At 49.5% G+C, this 19,816-nt stretch overlaps 2 protein-coding genes across 10 annotated transcripts; both read right to left on the reverse strand.

Moving 5' to 3' along the window:
* Positions 1–4,855: 4,855 nt before the first annotated feature.
* Nrn1l (neuritin 1 like) lies at positions 4,856–6,548 on the reverse strand. Of its 3 annotated transcripts, none has more exons than XM_040736526.1 (3): positions 6,198–6,548; positions 5,382–5,451; positions 4,856–5,254 (listed from the first exon to the last, which is right to left on the reverse strand). In XM_040736526.1, exons 1-3 carry the CDS (start codon positions 6,280–6,282, stop codon positions 4,969–4,971), a joined length of 441 nt encoding a protein of 146 aa, XP_040592460.1. In that variant the 5' UTR covers positions 6,283–6,548; the 3' UTR covers positions 4,856–4,968. The 3 variants fall into 3 exon arrangements, with proteins under 3 accessions (XP_040592460.1, XP_005076365.1, XP_012973359.1); XM_005076308.4 differs by having other exon boundaries at positions 5,382–5,496; XM_013117905.3 differs by having other exon boundaries at positions 5,382–5,514.
* Positions 6,549–6,666: 118 nt separating this feature from the next.
* Edc4 (enhancer of mRNA decapping 4) lies at positions 6,667–19,481 on the reverse strand. Of its 7 annotated transcripts, none has more exons than XM_013117926.3 (29): positions 19,206–19,481; positions 15,758–15,911; positions 15,294–15,405; positions 14,433–14,532; positions 13,864–14,053; positions 13,618–13,765; positions 13,436–13,540; positions 12,956–13,065; positions 12,780–12,863; positions 12,599–12,694; positions 12,408–12,510; positions 12,145–12,325; positions 11,980–12,052; positions 11,792–11,883; positions 11,528–11,715; positions 11,324–11,454; positions 11,081–11,234; positions 10,093–10,526; positions 9,908–10,012; positions 9,669–9,821; positions 9,550–9,586; positions 9,243–9,432; positions 8,982–9,137; positions 8,782–8,897; positions 8,531–8,696; positions 8,259–8,445; positions 7,949–8,168; positions 7,408–7,571; positions 6,667–7,183 (listed from the first exon to the last, which is right to left on the reverse strand). In XM_013117926.3, the coding sequence occupies exons 1-29, from the start codon at positions 19,285–19,287 to the stop codon at positions 6,991–6,993; spliced, it is 4,224 nt and encodes a 1,407-aa protein (XP_012973380.1). In that variant the 5' UTR covers positions 19,288–19,481; the 3' UTR covers positions 6,667–6,990. The 7 variants fall into 7 exon arrangements, with proteins under 7 accessions (XP_012973380.1, XP_012973379.1, XP_012973377.1 ...); XM_013117925.3 differs by having other exon boundaries at positions 11,081–11,237; XM_013117923.3 differs by having other exon boundaries at positions 11,528–11,727.
* Between the last annotated feature and the right edge of the window lie 335 nt (positions 19,482–19,816).

Below are 19,816 nucleotides of genomic sequence, written 5' to 3' on the forward strand. Positions count from 1 at the left end.
GAGGCAGAGGCAGGCGGATCTCTGTAAGTTCGAGACCAGCCTGGACTACCAAGGGAGTTCCAGGACAGCCTCCAAAGCCACAGAGAAACCCTGTCTCCGAAAAAAAAAAAAAGTTGTATCCTGTAATCCCAGTAGTTCAGAAGCAGCAGAAAGAAAGTCTTGAGTTTGAGGCTAGCCTGGGCTACATGCTGATGTCATATCTCAAAAACAAAAAAATTACCAGTGTGTTAACACACACCTGTAATCCTAGCATTCAAGACCTAGGTTATATGTGAATTTTCTTTTCTTTTTTTAAATTTATTTTTCAGTTTAAATTTAGATAAGAAGCAAGGTTGCTTCACAAGTCAGTTCCAGGTCCCTCTCCCATTCCCTCCCCTCCTCCCGTGCCCTCCCCCAACCCCCCATTATCCCCTCATTTCCCCAGGTAGGGTGAGGCCCTCCATGGGGGTGTCCATAGTCTGTCATTTCATATAGGGCAGGGCCTAGACCCTTCCCCAAGAGTTCAGGGTGAGAGTGCACCTCACATTGTTGGATGGGAGTCCAAAGTCCATGTGTATACTCAGGATGGGTACTGATCTGCTGCCCAAGGCTCAATAGATTACCTAGGCCTCCTCACTGACACTCACATTCAGGGGGTCTTGATCAGTCCCATGCTGGATTCCCAGGCTGATGCCTGGGGTGAATTTTATTTTCAAACAGCCACAACGAAAATTGTTTCCCAAAGTGTAGTGGAATTACTCAAAACATGGACTTTAACCTGGCATGATGCACACCTTTAGTCCCAGTGCTCTGAAAAGCATAGGCAGGTGGATGTTCAGAGGTCTCAAGGACAGCATGGCTTATATAGAAACAGGACAGCCTGGGCTGCTGCACACTGAGACCATGTCCTAAAAAAAAAATGATGCCTGACAGTGGTGGCGCACGCCTTTAATCCTGGCGCTTGGGAGGCAGAGGCAGGCCGATCTCTGTGAGTTCTAGGCCAGCCTGGTCTACAGAGCGAGTTCCAGGACAGCCTCCAAAACAATACAGAGGGGCTGGAGAGATGGCTCAGAGGTTAAGAGCACTGACTGCTCTTCCAGAGGTCTTGAGTTCAATTCCCAGCAACCACATGGTGGCTGACAACCATCTACAATTCAATCTGGTGTATATGTAATAAATAAATAAATCTTAAAAAAAATACAGAGAAACCCTGTCTCCAAATAAGACAAAACAACAACAAAAAACATTGACTTTGGAACCAAACCTGGGATCAAATCTCAGTTCTGACATTTCTCACAGTGTGTAAATTCTTAGGGAAGACGTCTCCCTCAAACCAGTTTACATGCTGTTTTCCTAGCCTCCTAATGACTATAAACCTATATAGGCAGTCGGTGGTGTTACACGCCTTTAATCCCAGCACTAGGCAGAGGCAGGCCCATCTCTGAGTTTGAGGCCAGCTAGGTCTCCAAAGGGGGAGTTCCAGGACAGCCAGGGCTACACAGAGAAACCCTGTCTGAAAGAAATCATAATCCCAACCTCACAGAAAGTATATATATGTATATATATTCTCCAAGGTTGATGACACCCAGAAATCTATACACTTTCATTTGACAGATATTTGGCAAATAAATATTTATTCAAATATTCAGGTGCACCATGGTTTGGGCTCTAGGACAAAGCACAGGCCTGGCATTGAAGTGTGCTGGTGTGATGGCAACTGGATCCAGAACACCTGAACAACAAATTACACTTTGCCTGAAGATCTGCAGCTGTAGAACACTGTCACTGTAATGCTCAGGCCTAGGCAGCTGTGCCCAGGACCCAGCATCTTGGCTATCTTCCCACCCCTCTGCTCTAGCTCTGAGATAAAACCCATAAAGCCTTTAAGCCCCTGACCAGAGAGCAAATTCTTTCCCCACTCATCCTCCCATGGAAGGGTAGGGACTTAGGGAGTAAAACATCAGGGTAAAAATAGGTCACTGTAGGATGGTAATCCCCAACAATGGCTGGGCAGAGCAGCCAGCCCTGCTCAGAGAAGCATGCTGCTCCTGACCATTTATTGGGTCTAGAAATCTTTTAGGATCTGACACCCTAGCCTATCACCGCCCCCCCACCCCAACTGTATGTCCAGGCTGAGAGAGATGTCCCAAAATGCTATGTCCCTCTGCACTGGATTTATTCTCAGTCCAAGGTCTTGCTGACTATGTTGAAGTTACAGATTCTTCCATTCTATATACTCCATAGCACACTCCTTCTTTTTTATAATTTATTTTTATTTTGTGTATACTGGTGTTTTGCCTGCATGTATGTCTGTGTGAGAGTGTTGGATCCATAGGAGCTGGAGTTATACACAGTTGTGAGCTGCCATGTGGGTGCTGGAAATTGAACCCCAATCCTCTGGAAGAGCATCCAGTGTTCTTAACCACTGAGCCACCTCTCCAGACACCCATAGTGTACTCTTTATCCTTATACTGGGTACTAGAGACACAAAAATTATCCCTTACCATTAAGGAGTTGACATTTGGAAATTTTCACTGGGACTTGGGCAATTACAAACCAGTGTTGTACTGAACAGGGAAAAGCACAAGATCTGTGTCTATTGAGAGGCAGTTTCAATTCAACTTATATTCAGAGCTACGGGGTACTAAATCTCTCCACAGCTGCTCACCTTTCTTGTACCACTTCTTTTTTATGACAAATTTTGATTTCTATTACTTTATTTGCTTGGTTTGTGTTTTTGAGACAGGGTTTCTCTGTATAGCCCTAGTTGACCTGATATTTTCTCTGTAGACCAGGAAGGCCTCAAACTCAGAGATCCACCAGCTTCTGCCTCCCAAGTGCTGAGATTAAATGTTGCATCACAGCCACCTGTCACCTTATTATTTCTTTATGTATAAGAACATGTGTACAGCCGGGCGGTGGTGGCGCACGCCTTTATTCCCAGCACTCGGGAGGCAGAGGCAGGCGGATCTCTGTGAGTTCGAGGCCAGCCTGGTCTACAGAGCGAGTTCCAGGACAGCCTCCAATACATTACAGAGAAACCCTGTCTCGAAAAACCAAAAAAACAAACAAAAACAAAAAGAACATGTGTACACATACAACAGTTCCTATGTGGAGGTCAGAGGATAACTCATTAGAGTCAGATCTCTCCTTCTACCATATGGCTTGTTGGCAAGCACCTTTACTCTGAGTGCTGAGCCAGAGTATTTTGTGTATTTCACCAAAATCAAGCCTGGGTGTCATTCCTTAGGTACCATCTACCTTGTCTTTTTAGATAGGCTCTCATAGTGGCCTGGAGATCACAGATTAGGCTAGGCTGGTTTTCCAGCAAGCCCCAGAGATCCACTTGTTTCTGCTTTCCTAAGGCTGGAGCTACAAGTACATGGCACCATAATGATTTTTACATGGGTCCTAGGGGTCAAACTGAGGTCCTCATGCTTGAGTGTCAAGCACATTACTGAGTGAGCTCCCCAGCCCTTCTGAACCACTTGTAAGGCTGCTGTTCATATGAGCTATCGAGTCCCATATGCTATTTCTCATCCTCAAGGACTGGGTAGATAGAGCTGCAGGACCTTGTAGGTAAAAGGGAAGGAACTTAACACAAGCCATCAGTTTCTCAACCCAGAAAGTAGAGGAAGTGAATAACAGAAGCCCGTGAGACTAGGAACGGGGGCTGGAGAGATGGCTCAGAGGTTAAGAGCACTGACTGCTCTTCTAGAGGTTCTGAGTTCAATTCCCAGCAACCACATGGTAGCTCACAACCATCTATAATGAGATCTGGTGCCCTCTTCTGGCCTGCAGACATACATGGAGGCAAGATGTTGTATTCATAATAAATAAATCTTAAAAAAAAAAAAAAGACTAGGAACGGCAGCACATGCTTGTAATCCCAGCACCTAGAGAAGCAGCAGGAGCCGGGCGTTGGTGGCGCACTCCTTTAATCCCAGCACTCGGGAGGCAGAGGCAGGCGGATCTCTGTGAGTTCGAGGCCAGCCTGGTCTACAGAGTGAGTTCCAGGACAGCCTCCAAAACAATACAGAGAAACCCTGTCTCGAAAAACCAAAAAAAAAAAAAAAAAAAAAAAAAGAAGCAGGAGGATCACTCCAAGTTTGAGGCCAGTCTGGTCTACACAGTGAGTTCCAAGCTAGTCCAAGACCCTATCTTAAAAAAAAAAAAAGACAAGACACAGTGTTAACCTTCTCTTACCCACTAGAACAAATAGTAGCTCTGCCCACACCACATAAGCTGCTTTCATTTTATTGCTCCCAAAACACCTGCTTGAATCATCTTGTTTCCTCACTGCAAACCCCAAAGAACAAGCTTCTGGAGAGAAAAAACCAGACCACCCATTATGCCTTCAACTTGTGTAACTTCAGATCCTGTCGGGTGTTTGAATGTGGACTTAGACAGAGCTTCTGGGTGGTCTTCTCTTTGGACAGACTAGTCCAGACCTCAGGAGAGATTAAGCACTGGATCTGCATATGTCTGAGGGTTTGGCAGAGGGAGGTGCAGGCAAGGCATCAAGAGACTACAAGGAGCCTGAGAAAGACCCCACCTGGCCACTAGGGGTGAGTTCTGGACCCCATTGGTCCCTGCCGCCTGCCACCATCCCGGTCAGGTTGGGAAGGCAGAGAAGGGCCATGAATTCCAGCAGATCTTGGGTCTCTACTAGAGCTCTTGGGACCCAAGGTCCTCCTGGGATCTATAGTGTAATGGGAAGAAACCTCAACGCTGCCACCATGAAATGAATGTTTGTAAGGATGAATGAGTCCCTTGTGGAGGTTCTGAACCACGCCCATTCCGTGCTGGGATCGGCTTCCATGGGGCCCCTGCCTTTGCCAAGAGGGCCACAGCCAGGAGAAAGAAACCAGCTTGGTGCAAATATAAATACCTTTAATGAAAATTATGCACACTTCGCAGATCCCACACAGCGGCCACAGCATTCAGTGATGGGAGGCAAGGGAGCTGTTGGCTAGCCAACCAGACTGTTTAGGCCAGAGGCCCCAGGAGGCAGGCAAGTGCCAGAGCAGCAGCAAGCAATGAAGGTGTCGGGGCTGGAGCCAGTGCAGGAGCCGTGGCCCGGAGTGTCTCCTGGTTGGTCTCTGGGCCAGCAACCATCTCCCGAACACTCACAGGGGCGCCACAGAGGATGTGCAAGTTATCTGGGTGGGGGGCACGGCGAGCTTCTTGCTGCAGTGACTCCCACACTGCAGCGGCCTCCTCCGGGCAGCCTGACAGGACCCGAGAGGCACAGGCATGGAAGTCATTCCAGGATCTGTTACAGAATGTGGTTAGGAGAGTTAGGCAGACCACGAAGAGATTCAAGGCCCTGAGGTTGTTTGCTGCCCCAGAGGCACAGATTATTAGGTGGTGCCTCCCATTTGCCTCCCACCTGCTGGTACCTGCAGACAGTTTGTAGCTCTTGTCCACGGCCCATACTGTCCCCCAGGCGGATGAGACACTCAGCAAAGCCTTGGTATATGGAATCACAGCGGTTTGAGCCCTCAGAGGCCATAGCTAAAGGGAGTACAAAGACTAGGAGTGGGGTGGGAATGGAGAACGGTTGATAGAATGAGCCAGGGTCCATTTTCAGGACCTTGTTTACCTGGTAGTGCTCTGGGGAAATGACTCAGCACCAAAGAGGTGCCCCCAGGGAACGTAAGGTATCTGGAGATCATTCGTCTTGACTCTCAAGACAGGATCTGGGCTGTGATGCACATGAATGTGAGATGTGGGAACAGAAAGGGGGTGTTGGGTCCAGAGCTCACTCGGTTCCTTCTCTAGTTTCTGGGACTCTAGGTCAAAGCAGGGATTCAGGGGTATAGGGTCTGGAAGCATGAGGTCATGGGCAGAAGGCAGTCTTTCTGTAGTTTTCATGAGCTTCAACTGGCACCCCCCACTGCCTCCCCCGAAGACAAGTGTCTCTGCTGAAGTTCAGCAGGCAGGGTGAGGACCAAAGCCAGTCAACCTAAGCTCAGGGATCCATGGCCTGAGTTCTATTAGAGGCCACAAACTCCCTTCGTCCGAAGACAGGCTACAGAATTTAAAAGCTCTCCCACAGCCGAGCTGTTTGCATGACGCTTTCCATCCTACAGCCACTATCACTTTCCTAGAGCTTACTGTTGCTCTCTACCCTAATCTCTCTGCTCCCACACCTTATACCCAGTCTAAGAGCTCTGAGAAGGACTGCATCCTAGGCCCAGGACGGTCACACTCACCGAGTGGCAGTAGCAGCAACAGGGTCAGGGCACAGGGTAGCCGCTGACAGCAGCAGTGCCAGTGGCAGTGGCAGCAGTAGCACATCGTCCCTGGCTACAAGCCTAGTGAAGGAGCTACAGGCTTGAAGAGCTGCCTGTGGGCCCAGCCCCCAGAGGAAGGGATCCTGATTGGATGAGAGCTGGAGGAGGGGCCTCATCCCCAGCTGTCAGCCCCGCCTCCAGTATCTAGATTGGCAGAGGAGCTAGGAAGGACCCCAGAGGGCAAAATTGCCTAGAGAGGACAGATGTTGACACTGAGCTGGCTCTAGGAGCTTTGCCAGAACTGAACAGGGGAGATGTAAGTAGATAAGTTTATCAGATGAGGATGGGAGCCAGGGGACCCCTGCAAGGTGGGTTGGTTTAGACAGACTTCCCCAAAGGGAGAAGAAAACAGTCACAGCAAAGACAAATCAAAACCATACACAATCTATTTTATTCCAAAAGTCTTTAATTGAATTTCTCAATGTTTTTCAAAAACAAAAAGATCCAAATTAGAGGTAAAAAGGAACATGGAAAATTCAACTCAAGTGGTATCACAATCTTGGGGTCATGCTTCAGGCATGGCAGGACCCAAGAAGGCACAATACCTGCCCTGGGCCCAGCCTAACCCTGCTGGTTACCACAATCAGTAGACCACTGCCAGTGTATCCTGCCCCTACCTCCCTCCAAACACTAGAGATGGAGGCCTGGGCAGGTAAACAGCAGACGTGGGCCTGCAGACTGGCCTTCAGTGTCACGCCATCTGTTTAAACAGCTAAGGGAGGCTAGGGGTCGCAAGGCCATGTAGCATTAGGCTGAGACGACGGGCAGCTTTGCCAAGAGAGTTGTGTGGATCAGCTTGCAGGAACTGGAAGAGCTTCTGGCGCACCTGGGCCATCACAGAGCCCATGTGGTCTCGAGTGATGGGATCACTGTGGTCCAGGTGCATCACAGCCTCTTCCAAGTAGCTGAAGATAGGGAGAAAGGACGGGCCACAGCTGAATACCAGAAGATAGGAGTGCCCCCTAGTGGCACCGAAGCCCGGAGAGATAATGACAAAGACAGTTTCTAAACCTCACATGGGAGGGGGGTGGAGAATATGGGAGTCTGGGGGGGGGGGGGGGTGTCTGCTTTGAACTGTTCTCTGTCCCTTCCTCTAGCTCATCTTCTGGTCCCTGACTGCCCCACTCACCTGAGCTTGAGGTCACTTCTAGTTCCAAGGTCAGATGCCAGCTGCTGGATTAGGGAAAGGAGTACAGGCTGGGATAGTGGACAGGGTGGCTGCCCAAAAACCTGGGCTGGGTCCACGGTCTCGCACACATACAGCACCAGGTTGAGATCAGCGGCTGTCAGTGCCTGGGAGTAGAACAAGGCAGCGTGCTCATTTATACCTAACAACAGGATGGAGTGCTTGCTTATGTGAGGTGTATGGCTTAAGGGCAGAAGACCAAAGTTGGATTCTAAAGGTTTTGGAAATCATGTTCAGCAACTCTTGAGAGGACTGTAAAGTTACTTCAAAAATGGAGATTACAAAGCTTTCCTGAGGAAGGAAAGGTGGGTTGAGGTAGGAAAAAATTTGTCTAGCATGAGGGAATAATAGGGGCAGAGGCTTGAAAAGACAAAAAGAACCAGTCTGCCAGACAGCCCAGAGCCTGCTGAGGAAGCAGGCATATAATATGTAGACCTTGTCAGGAGACATCTTTGTCAGGGATTAGGGACTAACACGGTCATACCTGCTGGAAGGCCTGATTGAGGTGGCCCTGCTGCAGTAACTGCAGGATGTGGGCTTGTTGGGCCTGGCAGTCAAGGTGGGCAGAAGGAACAGGTGTGCCAGCAGCTGAACGCATGGCCTGCATGATGCTGGAAGTGACGGTGGCCTGCTGCTCCTTAAGTGCCACACTTACTTCACCCTTAACAATGCGTTGTACTTGTGCTAAAATTGACTCCTGCAAGCTGCAAAGGGAAGTGAGTCAATGAGGTGGATAGGAAGCCCATTCTGGCCCTTCCTAAACTTACCACTCACCCAGAACCCTGCACACACACCTGCCCACAGCCACATGCAGCTGGTGTTGCACCTCGGCCCGAACACTGCTAGACACAGTGGCTGCCATCTGCTCAGTGGCACTCTGCAGTGTGCTGACCAAGCCCCGAAGCTGGGCCAGCACAGGCTCCCTAGCTTCCTGTTCACGTGCCTTCCGGCTCTTCATGTGACTCTCTAGCTGCTGCAAATCTAAAGTTTGACAACAGAGATTATAAAAGGGATGGCAGTAGAATACAACCATTCTTGCTACTTTGGGTTTTATGACACCACTCACATTCCTGTGTGCCCAGCCTAAAGCTGTCATTGATTTGCTGGAACATAGCCTGGCAACTCTTTTCAAAAGCTGGTAATACCACACTCTGGAAGGCTTCCCGGTAGGCAGCCTGCATTGGTCCCTGTAAAGTGTCTGCAGCTGCTCGGGCAATGGCATCGGTCACATTCTAGAATATAAGGAGCGGTCAAGTTGAAAGCCTGAGTTCAATCTGGCCTGCCCAGCCACACTTCCCATCTTGGACCCTGTATCACCTTGGACTTGAGTAGCTTAGAGATATTCTCTTTCATGCTGCCTTCTACTGCTGTAAGTTTGGTTGCCACGGAGTTGCTTAGTTGACCTGCCACAGGCTCCAGACTTCTGGAGACACCTAAGGAAGACAGATGGAGCAGGAAGTTTAAAAGTTTCCTATACCCACATGGCCCACCCCAAAGAAATCTCATGAAGAACTCACATGGAGGAACCGTCTTCTTGATTTCATCCCTTATGCTGCGCTCTAGCCGCCCAGCCACAGCTGAAGACAATGCCTGGGACAGCTGCTGTGTCAGCTGCTCCTGCAGCTGCCCGCCCCGTTGCTGCTCCTCAGCCAGTGCCCGTTCCAGCCGCCGCTCTGTGGTAGAGCTAAGGAACAGGCCTACAGCAGGTCCTATACATTTTCTAAGGCCAGAATGCTGCTGTGCCCTACTGCCATGCTATGCCACTGCCCCAAGGATACGCTCTTGCTCATGCCGTGTCTCCAGGGCACGCTCCACATGGTCAGCGACAGTGTTCTGTAGGCCTTCAAGTTGGGCACAGAGACGCTGTAGCAGCTCTTCTTGGTTGTGCCATAGCTCTGCCAGCTCTCTTTGCTGCTGCCAGATTAATGCTGGCCAGTCCTCAGGAGGCTCTGCCACCTGCCAGGAACACTGACAACTTACAATGTCTGTCCTTCTATCTCCATCCACCATAAAAAGGAATAGCTTATAGTCCCTCCCATCCTTGTGGGGTGGGCCCCATGGGTAGAAAGGTGCTCCTTTACATACCTGGTGATCTGTGAGCCGGGATCCCACAGCTGAATCCCTACATAGGCAAGGAGCATTGAAGGTCACATGAAGCAGCTTGGAGACCACCTCTGTCCCCAGTCCCAGAACCCTCCTCCTACCTATCATCCTTCTTGCTTTTCCTCTTGAGTTTGGGTGAAGTCCGAGGGGATCCCTTGGTCTTCCAATCCTTGGCAGGCAGCCGTGGAGTAGGAATTTTGCTGCCAAAGCCCCCTGAGGCAGAAGCGAGGCTGGCAACCTCATCATCGTGGTCACTGTGGAAGGGGAGGCAGGCTAAGTGTCTGCTCATCGGCTGGCCCTCCTCTATCAGAGGAAAAGCACAGAGCAAGAAGGTGCTCACCTTTGCTCAGCACTGGTGTCCTGACTGTCGTGCTGCTGCAGCAGGTGGTAAGGTGGCCGGTGGAAGGCCAGGCTTTTGTGCTTTTCCTGAAGGCCATTCCTGGGGCTAAGGAAACACACTGACTAAGAGTGGATTATCCTAAAGCCCCTCCCATAAGCATACTTTCTCCCTTCTAATCGTCTCACCTTTCTGCCAAGGTACTACAAGTCTCCCGAGTAATGTCAGGTGCTGTAGGCCAGACTTGACTGTCAGGGGTTGCAACCTCCTGGGTCAAGGCTGCTTCCAGTAGGGAGGGGGTATTATGCCGATCCCCATCCCCAGGGCCTCCATCCAGACCAAGCTGAGAGCCAAGTTCAGGGCCTTGCCTGGGCCGAGGAGACAGTAAGTGTAGTGCTGAAGCAGCTGAGGCCATACTGTCTGGCTCAATGAGGCCCTCGGGAACAGAGGGGCCAAAACCACGGGACAAGGCCTCAGATGCGATTTCAGGGATGTCCTGGGACAGGGCAGTGGATGCTGAAGAGATTACATCAGGAGAACGGGTGCGACTGGAGGAAGCCTGGGGTAGCCCCAGAGACTCCACTTCTTGCAAATCCAAGGACAGTGCAGAGGCAGCAGATACCTGAGGAGGGCCAAAGATGGAGGCTTAAGCTGGGAGGTGGTGGTGCACACCTTTAATCCCAGCGTTCCAGAGCCAGAGGCAGAGGCAGAGAGGCAGAGGCAGGCAGATCTCTGTGAGTTCGAGGCCAGCCTGGTCTACAGAGTGAGTTCCAGGACAGTCTCCAAAACAATACAGAGAAATCCTGTCTCGAAAAAACAAACAAACAAACAAAAAAAAAACAAAAAAAAAAAAAAAGAAAAAAAGAAAAAAAGAAAAACCGAAAGGATGGAGGCCTAAGTGATAAGGAGTACAGAGACAAGGAACTGGTATGGTAGTGCTAGGAAGACAGGCTAACAGGGAACAGGAACACAAGTGAAAAGCAGGGCCACAGTTCAACAAGGGGGGTGGGACGGCAGGCTCAGGAGATGCTCCCCGAACATGAAAAGCCTCTAGAAACTCTGGGAAATATGAAGCCCCGAAGCCAAGCAGGGTCAGCAGAAAAAGTACGCACGAATAGAGCACTCCAGCCTTCTCCACCTGCTACCCAATGCTTTCCCTCCTCCACACACACACACCTGTCCGGGTCCCTTGGGAGTCAATTTGTCAGCTGGGCCGGGGAGCAGGCCAGGAAGGAGGCTTCGAGGGCTTGCCTGCAGGCTGCTGCTGCTGTTTATTGTCAGGCTGCCATCCAGCTGCAGCTTGGGACTCAAGGTCAGCTCTTCAGGTGGCCTACTGACAGAAAGGTGAGACAGTAGCTACTGTAATTTGTCATAATCTGGTACTAGACTCTATCTACTCTCACATAATCTTTGCCTTACCTGGGCAAGGAGGGGTCCATGGCTGAGGAGCTACTCACAGCAGACACAGCTGTTAGGGAGCTGCTGCTGCTGCTGCTACTGCTGCTGCTACTGCTGCTGCTGCTGCTGCTACTGCTAGGGGACGCAGAAATCTGGGAAGATCCAGAGAATGAGCACTAAGGATGCTAATGGGACATTACCAAGCCTCTCTTCACTCAACAGTACCTGCTGCAGGGAAGCGGTGGGCGTCATGAAAGCATCAGGTGTCATCAACTTAGGCTTGGTCTCACTGCTCAGACTGAGGAAGTCTGCGGGCGCAGGCAGTTCCACGATGCGTCGGAGGTCAGGCTGAGACCCATGAGCACCTGAAGCTAGCCCCTCAGAGCCTAGTTCAGGTCGAGACTCTCCAAATGCTGTTGGGAAAGCTACTTGAGTCAGATCTCAGAACCATGTCAGTGTAACCTGCATCCCTTCTATTCCCTAACTCACTGAAGTCCTCGTGAGCAGTGTGGGTAGGGAGTGGAGCCACCACATCAGGGTTCAGCTGTGGTTGGAAGCGGATCTGCACATCCTGTAGTGCCCTAACAACAAAGGGGAAGAACAGAATACTCAAATGAGCCAGGGCCAGTAGGATAGGGACACTTAGACAGGACATGGCGGGCCTCCCTGACACTCACTTAGTATGCACACAAAAGAGCTTGATAAGCACACCAGCTGCTGATTCCATGGCACTAGCTCCATGGGAACTCTCTGAAAGGACAGTGTGGATCATTGAGTGGCTTGCCCTGTGCCTCAACACTTCCCACACACCAACAAATAACCCCAGCCCTGGGGCACCTCACCAGCCCCCAGACTGTCATTCTCCTCCTCAGCAGGCAGCACCTCAGTGTGCCGCAGCCGGCAGCGACTCACAACCTGGATGCCAAAGCTCAGCACGGGGTGGGTGAGCAGGAACTCGGAGATGGAACTAAAGCAAGCGCGGCCCTCGTCTTGGTTCTGCAGCAGCTCCATCACATACAGGACCTGTGCCAGCAACACACTCTGAACTGAACCGAGGCCGCCAGGGCTGTAGGCACGGCCACTCCCCCCTCCCACAGCAGTCTACCTTGCGCTGCACATCACTAAGAATCAGATACTCTGCGGAGAGGTCCAAGCAAACTTTGAGGCTGGGAGGTACGCTCACTGAGCTGAAGATATCTGGGGAGAAACTAGGAAGCCAAGAAGTAGACCAAGTAAGACTGAGAAGTCAAAGAAGTCATACCCTGGCCTATCCTCAACACACTAGTTCTAGTTTACCGAATGGTTTGCAGGCAAGTCCAGGACACCGTGCACCACATCTTCAATTCCCGATTCTGGTCAGCGCCGGTAATGAGGAACCTCCAGAATGGGACTCTGAAAAGAAACAAGGCACTGACTGGTTACCTGTTAGGAGCCCATGGACAAGCCCACCACTGACTCTGTGTACCCACTCACTCACTCAGGATCCTGTTTCTTATGGTTATCGCAGAATAAGAGGCAAGAAAGGGGCCGTCCATCATGAGGCTTCCATTCATGCAGACACCTATAAGCAGACAGGTGAGGGGCCTAAGTGAACCAGCTGTCCAACTTTCCAGACAGGGTGTAGAGAGTAGGGTCTTTCAGGTCTTGCCTCACCTTGGTTCATCCTGACCTTCAATGTAGATTTGCCAGAACTTGACAAAGCCGTCATGGCTTGCAGTAGCCAGGACAGTCCCATCAGGAGAGAGGGCTCCTTCACTTAAGCACTGCAAAGAACCCAAAAAGTTCCAGGAGAGCCAGGGCTATACAGATAAACTGTCTCAAAACAACAACAAAACAAAATCCCCAAAAGCTTTGCATTTCCTCCTGATCAGAGGTAGAAATGAGTCCTTCCTAAATGACGATGGTGGTGAGCTGGGCTGACCGACAATAGACTCACACTTCTGTGTGACTGAATGGAGTGGGCAGACACAACAGAGAAAACTAGTCTCTCAGGGCACATCTGGATTAGAAGCGAACTGTACAAGTGAGAGCATCCCCACTGACAACATACTGAAAGTCCCTTGGGCAGCTATGAAGATGGAGAATTAATGAAGGGCATAGGAAGAGGGAAAAGGCAGTCAGTTGTAGGCCTACCGTGCTATGGCCTTTTACCACAATGAAGCCCTGCTTGATTTGGCTGACATCCACAGGCCAGGAGTTATGGCTGGAGCGCAGCATATCCAGGTCCCATACCTCAGCCTAGGAGTCAGGGAGGCATTTAGTCCACATGCACAAAACGGCAGCTCTGATCCCCCCTTACCATACCCAGTGCTCACCCGGTCTTCATGCAGCAGGGCCACTGTGGGGCTACTTTCCTCACAACAGTCCTCACTTTCCTCAGGGATGAAAGGGCACCAGATGATCCTTCGGAAGTGGTTCAGTGGTGTGCCCTCTGGCTGTCGGATGTGGACTAAAATCTCTTCTCTGATTAGGGAGTCAAGGCTTAAACAGGTGGAAGTATCCCTAGCAGCCCCAGACCCCCCTCCACTTCTTCCTTCAGTCCTTTGCCTGGGAATGGATACTGAATTTTTCCCTTAACCAGAGCCAAGCGCCACACAAAAAGATTGCCAGCCTCATCCAGGCAGGCAAGCTGTGGAGAGTTGAGGTGTGCGAAGGCCAGATCAGCCACACTGCCCGTGAAACCTTTGAGCAGGGTCCGCTCTGAAGTGCTGACACTAATCACACGTACCATTGCTGAGCCGTTGTTGGCAGCTGGAATTAGAGAAGTAGAGGATCTGAGCAAGCACCCGACCCAGGCAGCAGGACATGAGCCCTGCCCTTGCCTACCTCACTGCCGTCATCCCAGAACAAGCCTCCCCCAGCCCTGACAAACCTTCTATTGTACCCCAATCACCCAAGTGGCCTGAGTAGCCTGACCCTAAATCTGCATTTCTGGAGCTTCTAGCAGAGCACTTCCTTTTTCCCCTTGGTTTTTTGAGATATGGTATCTCTGTGTAGCTTTGGAGCCTGTCCTAGAACTCGCTCTGTATAATAGGCTGGTCTGCCTCTGCTTCCCAAGTGCTAGGATTATAGGTGTGTGCTACCAATGCCTGGCCTGAGCACTTGCTTTTTGCCCCTGTGCCTTACTTACCCCTAATGGCATATGCCAAGAAGGAGTTAGACACTGCAATCAGGTTGCCATAGTAGTATTTTTGCTCCCAGTCATACTTGGCGACAGGCTGGATTTTCACCTGAGAACTCAGAGTAAAGAAGGTTGAAGAAGCTGAGGGCTGGAGGAGGTAATAATCCTGAGGGCAGGTCAGGCCACAGGTATAAGCCTAGCACCCACTGACATTCCCCAGAACAGACTTGCACAGAGAACAGGGAGTTAACACTGGTTTTCTGAAAATAAGGCACACTATTTTTTTTTGTTTGTTTTTTTGAGACAGGGTTTCTCTAAGGCACACTTTTTATCAAAGCTGTTCCCATAGGAACTAGAAGCATGCATGAGAGAAGAGAGAGGCTGTGTGTGCTCCCATTCACTAAATGTGATGGGCACTGGCCCGCTCTATGGCAATGGCAGGCCTCGTACTTCTCTCCCATTCCTCTGCCTTGCTAAAAGCTGTTAGGTTATATCCCTAAAGCTAGCCATCAAGGCCTATTCCCTTACGCAGACACTTTTTTATGCCAGACTCATTCTCTAAAGTGTAGCAATCAAAAGCCCTAATTGGTTCACCTAATTAACGTGTCCAATACACCACCATAACATCCTAGCCCATTCTAACACAGGTCTCCTTTTTCTCTTCTTAAGAATTATACCCACAGGTCTTTTGCTGCTGTTATCTGCCTGAATCAGAAAGCAGCCACTTTAAAATTTCTTTCCTGCTTAATAAAGGATCTCACACTGAAAATAGGTGTTTGGGTGTGGTTTGTGCCTAATCGCTGGTCTGGGAGGGAGCCCCTGCTGTGTGGTAGCCTACTTCAATGTGTACCACAAAATCCTAGTACTCACCTTGTTGCTCCCCCGTGCCTTGCTGGAAATGCTAGAATCACTGCTGGCTACAATTTCCACCTCCTTGGCCAAAATCCCAATGCAAGTGGAGCTGTCATCTCCAGAGAGGCAACTGGAAGAGATACATGGACCTAATCCCTTGTTCACCAAATAGCTCAGTAGAAAGTTCTAAGGATAGAGCCACATGAAGAGCCACATGTCTAATCCCAGGTTCCCAGTTCCGTCTGGTCCAGTGTTTCCATATACACAGCTCTCCTCGCTCACCTTCCTGACAAATGAGGTTAATTTCTTGTCCCCATCTCTTTTCTAAGTATAAATTCAATGTGGTACAGTGCTTTGTCCCAGACAGTCCCAAAGAGAGGAAGCAGAAACTGCTGGCTCCTTGACCCTAACTTTATCCCTTTAGCTAAGCGGAAAACCCCCAAAGATATCATTACCACTATTACTATTTCTCAGGCACTCACATGACCTGCTTTTCCTGCAGGTTAATAGGTGGCATGGTCCGTACACCAGGTTTGCTTGTTGAGTTACCATCACCTGAGCTGAGTGGGTCCGGAACCAGGAGCCCATTGAGGTCTCCATTGTAGGCACTGGATGGCCGGCTCTCTGCATTGGAGCCTAGGGGAAGAAAAGGACACTGTGACAAGGTTGCTTTACCTGCCATGAGCTTTTCCTATAGCTCCAGACCACGAAGTATTCAGAACACTTATTATGTTCATGGGGAGGAGGGATCTTTACTCATTCTTCATTCTATAAGTATGGATATAGAGCAGGACCTTAAGACTCTTCTACCTGTGGGAGGGGTACAAACCAGCAAAGACCTGACGGGCCAGAGGCACAGCTCAGTGGTAGCATGTTTGCCTGCTTGTTTACCACGTGAGGCCTTGGTTTGATCTTCAGCACAAAAAACAAAAACAAACAAACAAAAACAAACAAACAAACAAAAAAAACCTGGGCTAAGAACAGCAAAACAAACTCCTCGACTTGAAGGAGGGTATAAGGGCAACCAGGACATCACAGTAATTGTATTCACAACAGACAAACATGGGAAATGGCTAGGTGTTGTGGCTATAATCTCAGTACTCGGGAGGCTGAAGCAGAAAGACAGTGAACTCAGGATCACATATATAGGCTAGATATGAAGTTCAGGCCAGCCTAGACTACATAATTAAATCCTGTCTCAAAACAAAACAGAAGGAAGTGGGAGAGATGGCTCTGTGCTGTTGCTCTTGCAGAGGAGCCAAGCTCCATTCTTAGCACCCACATGATGGTTCACATCTATCTGTAACTCCAATTCCAAGGATGTGATACCTTCTTATCTCCTTAGGCCCCAAGCCCACATGTAGTACACATACATACATGCAGGCAAAACAAGCATTTTTTTGAAAAGTCTAAAACAAAACAAAAAACAATCCAGAAACAAAACATGGGAAGGATAGAGGGAAAACAGGGCTGCAAAAGCCTCTACTAGGAGGCTAGGTTGCTTAGCTTTTCTCTCTGTGAGAGAGCCACAAAGGCTCACTGCTCCATCTCTTTGTGAGACAGGGCCTTCCGGTGTAGTTCAGACAGCCCTGAAGTTGCTTGCTTCTGCCTCCTAAGTGCTGAGATTACAAGTATACCTTAGTACACTTGTTTCTAGAAGGGTTTTAAATTTTACATAGTCAGCTGTAGCCAGTGAACTGACTTTCCAAGGCAACACACAGAATAGTTGAGACTCTTTGCCATACCAGGACTTAAACACAATGGTAGAGCTTGTGGAGAAGGGATCCTAATTCAAGGGAAGAGGGGACCTGACACAAGCCACCTTGGGCAGGTAAACCCAGAAGGAAGAGCACATGGGGAATTAGACAAAGAGGAGAGCTATGGGCATGCAGGGCAGTGTGGAATCAGGAATGGCAGTATTTTAGATGTTTGCAATGGCTGCTTCCACTCCTCCTTAGGGCTGGGGATTGAGTCCTGGACATCCCATACACACTAAGTGGGTTTTTGTTTTTTCTGGGGGTGGGGGATAGTGCTAGGGATGGAACTCAGGGTTTTGTACATGCTAGATAATTGCTCTACCATTGATCTATATCTCTAATCACTTATGTATTTACTTTTTTAAATTGAGATTGGGCCTCAACATGTAGCCTGAGGTGGCTTTCTACTGACAATTCTCCTGCCTCTGCCTCCCAGGTGCTGGGACTACAGGTGAATGTCATCATGCCTGGTTTTTGGCTAAGTTTCAAAAACTCATTAATTCGGACACCACTTTCTGAACTCTTAGCTAGTAGGAAGGCACTTCAATAAAAGACCAAGTTTTCAGTCATGAAACAGTCATAGGCCTGATAAGTCTTAGGTTCTTCAATGAAGAGAGACAAAAAGCTACTTGAAAAAAAAGAATCAGCTGGCCACAGTGGCACACGATTTTAATACCAGCACTTGGGAGGCAGAGACAGGTGGATCGCTATGAGTTCAAGGCCAGCCTGGACTACACAGCAAGTTCCAGGACAGCTATGGAGAAATCCTGTCTCAAAAAAACAAAAAACCAATCAAACAAACAACAACAAAAAAAAAACAGTCAACAACAACAACAACAAATCAAGTGCTGCTCCCTAAACAACGGAGTTATAGGGAAAGACCCTCTTATCTTTCCTGAGAACTAGAGCTACTCTAGCTGCTCAGAGATAAGCTGGCTACTCTCCCTTCCAAGCAATTTACCATAAGGATAAACAACAGGCCTAGTCTATACAGTTAACTATGTCAGGCTCTACCAAATCTCTATGGTGGGCATCAGAAGCACAAACCACCTCATGAGTAAAGGGAGCACACACTACAGGCATGAGGCAAAGACTCAGTTGGTCTCAGGAAGCAAATGGATTTTCTGTGTATTAGCTATTGGGGTGAGTATTATCAGTGCCTGCTATAGCAGCCTGGGTACCCCCAGCAGGAGTAACAAGGTGAGAGAAAAGACTCAGTTCCCAATTATAGCCTCTACATGTACATCACTATCACCCGTCAACCACTGCAACTTTCAAACATCTAGTTCCCTTTTTGTAATATGTGCTTACTATGTAAGTACCTTGAGTACTTTTCCTGGCATTCTGTTTCCTGTCTATAGTATTCGGCCTAGCCTAAACAGTTTCCTCTCAGAAGACCTGCCCTCTATCTCCCTCCCCACCACCCCCCATTACCATCACAGTACCCAAACAATCTTCTTTCACACTAACAACATTAACAACAACTTTGTCGGCTTTCTGCCCTGGAAACTCTTACCTGGCAAGAGTAGTCCCAAAAGATACTGGGAGCCCAAGTAAAACTCAGATGAATTGGAAACATATGGGCTTGCAGATGTTTGGAACTTAATCTAGTCAGAGCCATAAAGTCTGTGATTTGCCATCAATCTATTAAGAACATGAATTTGGGGTTGTCCATCTTTTGTCAGAAAGTCAGTTTCAGAACATCAGGCCTGAAGTCTACATTTTAGGGGGAAATGCAAGTTGCAGTGAGGGAACAGAGCCTCTTCAGTGTATCGCTTGACTCTAGCTCCAAAACTCGCTAAACAGTCACTGCACCAGGCCTCTGAACCATGGCGAGTAAGGGGCACAGGGCCAGTCCTCCAAACACTGGAGTTTGAAGGCAAGGAAACCAGAAGGATTGGGTGAATTCTGAGGAGGGACCTTATCTTAAGGCAAAATACCTAAAAACCAGGCAGAATGGTCTGGCACAGGATGGGGAGGGGTAACACGCAGGGGTCTGCGCCATTCTCTGGCTATGCCCAGAGATCATCCATGACTCCAATCTCTGTCCTCCGCAATCAGACGGGAGAATCCAGAGCCGGTCTAAAGGGGGCATATTGAACCGAGGACGGTTCAGATCTACGCCAGATGTCGGCCTCTTAGCCAAAAGCCCACCCACTCCATCCCGGGTCACCTCCGGCGGGCCGGTCCAGCTTGAGGATGTCTCGCAGATGCTGCGTGGCGTCCTCGATGTCGATGCTCGCGCAGGAGGCCATGGGCCCAGCCGCGAAAGTCCTGCTCGTATGACGTTAGTTCTTCTACCTCCGTGCGCTGTCCAATTTCGCCCAGCCACGACCCCGCCAGACAACAGGAGACCGAGCACTACAGAAAAATCTACCCGCAGTTCGCAAACCGCCGCCCGGGATGCGTCTGTGAGCCCCGCCAACCCCACCAACCGCCTCCACTTCCGGTCCTACTGACCTTGGCTCCCGGAACCTACAAAGAGAGCAGAAGAAAGGTTCCGAGCTCTGGGAAACCAATTAGTTCCTATCCCATCTAGCCTTCTTGGGCTGTTTGCTTCAGGATAGTCCAGCAGTGGAGAGAATTTCCCAAGCCTGAGAAAGAGCAAATGAGCTCTAAGAGTTGCCTAAAATTCTGCGGTCTCTGGAGATCCAACCCAGATCCTGACTCATTCTGATGAACTCTGAATAATAGTACAACAGAACCAACTCTACCACCCAGGTAGTGACTTTTCAGACCTTGAAAAATGTGAATTGGTAGAAGTCTGTTTCCCCTTAGGAGTAA

The sequence above is a fragment of the Mesocricetus auratus genome, unplaced genomic scaffold (genome assembly GCF_017639785.1).
Source record: "Mesocricetus auratus isolate SY011 unplaced genomic scaffold, BCM_Maur_2.0 Super-Scaffold_100062, whole genome shotgun sequence".
Classification (NCBI taxonomy): Eukaryota; Metazoa; Chordata; class Mammalia; order Rodentia; family Cricetidae; genus Mesocricetus; species Mesocricetus auratus.

Bases quoted from the DNA above. Each gene is read 5' to 3' on its own strand.
- Nrn1l (XM_013117905.3), bottom strand. From the start codon at position 6,282: ATGTGCTACTGCTGCCACTGCCACTGGCACTGCTGCTGTCAGCGGCTA. The intron at 5,515-6,197 runs GTGAGTGTGACC...CCCCACTCCTAG, and splicing joins GTTGCTGCTACTGCCACTCG to TCTTTGTACTCCCTTTAGCT. The intron at 5,255-5,381 runs GTACCAGCAGGT...ATTCTGTAACAG, and splicing joins GAGCTACAAACTGTCTGCAG to ATCCTGGAATGACTTCCATG.
- Edc4 (XM_013117922.3), bottom strand. From the start codon at position 19,287: ATGGCCTCCTGCGCGAGCATCGACATCGAGGACGCCACGCAGCATCTG. The intron at 15,912-19,205 runs GTGACCCGGGAT...TTCTTCCCCTAG, and splicing joins GCTGGACCGGCCCGCCGGAG to GCTCCAATGCAGAGAGCCGG. The intron at 9,822-9,907 runs GTGAGCACCTTC...CCCCTTCCACAG, and splicing joins GACACCAGTGCTGAGCAAAG to TGACCACGATGATGAGGTTG.